Raw genomic sequence first — 1445 nt, forward strand, 5'->3', positions numbered from 1 at the left:
CTCTCCCCCCCCCAAAACTTCTCACCCCTACCTCCAACTTACCCACTCGGTGCAGTTGACCAAGGCGCTGCTGGTGGGTTGGAGAAGGCAGGTGCTGCGGTACGGGGCGCCGTTGAAGCTGCCGGGGGGGGGACACAAACCCAAAAAACCGTGAGGAGAGCCCAAAAAACCAGGAGGAGACCCCAAAAAACCCGGAGGAGACCCCAAAAAACCAGGAGGAGAACCTAAAAAGCCAGGAGGAGACCCCCAAAACCATGAGAAGACCCTAAAAAACCAAGAGGAGACCTCAAAAAACCATGAGGAGAACGCAAAAATCATGAGGACACCCCAAAAAACCAGGGGGACACCTCAAAAAACCATGAGGAGACCCCAAAAACTATGAGGAGACCCCCAAAAAAACATGAGAAGACCTCAAAAAACCACGAGACCCCAAAATAAAGACCCCAAAAAACCAGGAGGAGACCCCAAAAAACCAGGAGGAGACCCCAAAAAACCAGGAGGAGACCCCAAAAAACTGTGAGGAGAGCCCAAAAAACCAAGAGGAGACCCCAAAAAACCAAGAGGAGACCCCAAAAAACCATGAGGAGAGCCCAAAAAACCAAGAGGAGACCCCAAAAAACCAGGAGGCCCCAAAAAATCAGGAGGAGAACCTAAAAAGCCAGGAGGAGGCCCCAAAAAACCAGGAGGACATCCCCAAAAACCAGGAGGAGGCCTCAAAAAACCAGGAGGAGACCCCAAAAAACCAGGAGGACATCCCCAAAAACCAGGAGGAGAACCTAAAAAGCCAGGAGGTGACCCCCAAAACCATGAGAAGACCCTAAAAAACCAAGAGGAGACCTCAAAAAACCATGAGGAGAAGGCAAAAATCATGAGGAGACCCCAAAAAACCAGGGGGACACCTCAAAAAACCATGAGGAGACCCCAAAAACTATGAGGAGACCCCCAAAAAAACATGAGAAGACCTCAAAAAACCACGAGACCCCAAAAAACCAGGAGGAGAACCCAAAAAACATGATGAGACCCCCAAAAACCATGAAGAGACCCCAAAAACGATGAAGAGACCCCAAAAAACCATGAGGAGACCTCAAAAACCATAAGGAGACCTCAAAAAACCATAAGGAGACCCCAAAACCCATGAAAGGACCCCCAAAACGTGCCACGAAGAGACCACAAAAAAACTATGAGGTGAACTCAAAAACCATGAGAAGACCCCAAGAAACCATGAAGAGACCCCAAAAAACATGAGAAGACCCCCAAAACCCCTGAGGACACCCAAAAAACCTGGAGAACACCCCAAAAAACCTTGAGAACACCCCCAAAAAATATGAGGACACCCAAAAAACCATGAGGACGCCCAAAAAACCTTGAGGACACCCCAAAAAACCATGAGAAGGCCCCAAAAAACCTTGAGGAGACGCCCAAAACCCTGAGGAGCCCCCAAAAAA

The 1445-nt window shown here is 49.1% G+C and overlaps 1 protein-coding gene across 1 annotated transcript; it reads left to right on the plus strand.

Moving 5' to 3' along the window:
- Window positions 1-173: 173 nt before the first annotated feature.
- LOC104077995 (uncharacterized protein PFB0765w-like) lies at window positions 174-821 on the plus strand (the record flags this gene model as incomplete). Its single annotated transcript, XM_009579435.1, has 2 exons — window positions 174-260; window positions 456-821. Coding segments are annotated over 2 exons (453 nt in total), but the record flags the coding sequence as incomplete, so codon positions are not given.
- Between the last annotated feature and the right edge of the window lie 624 nt (window positions 822-1445).

The sequence above is a fragment of the Fulmarus glacialis genome, unplaced genomic scaffold, assembly GCF_000690835.1.
Source record: "Fulmarus glacialis isolate BGI_N327 unplaced genomic scaffold, ASM69083v1 scaffold34616, whole genome shotgun sequence".
NCBI classification, from domain to species: Eukaryota; Metazoa; Chordata; class Aves; order Procellariiformes; family Procellariidae; genus Fulmarus; species Fulmarus glacialis.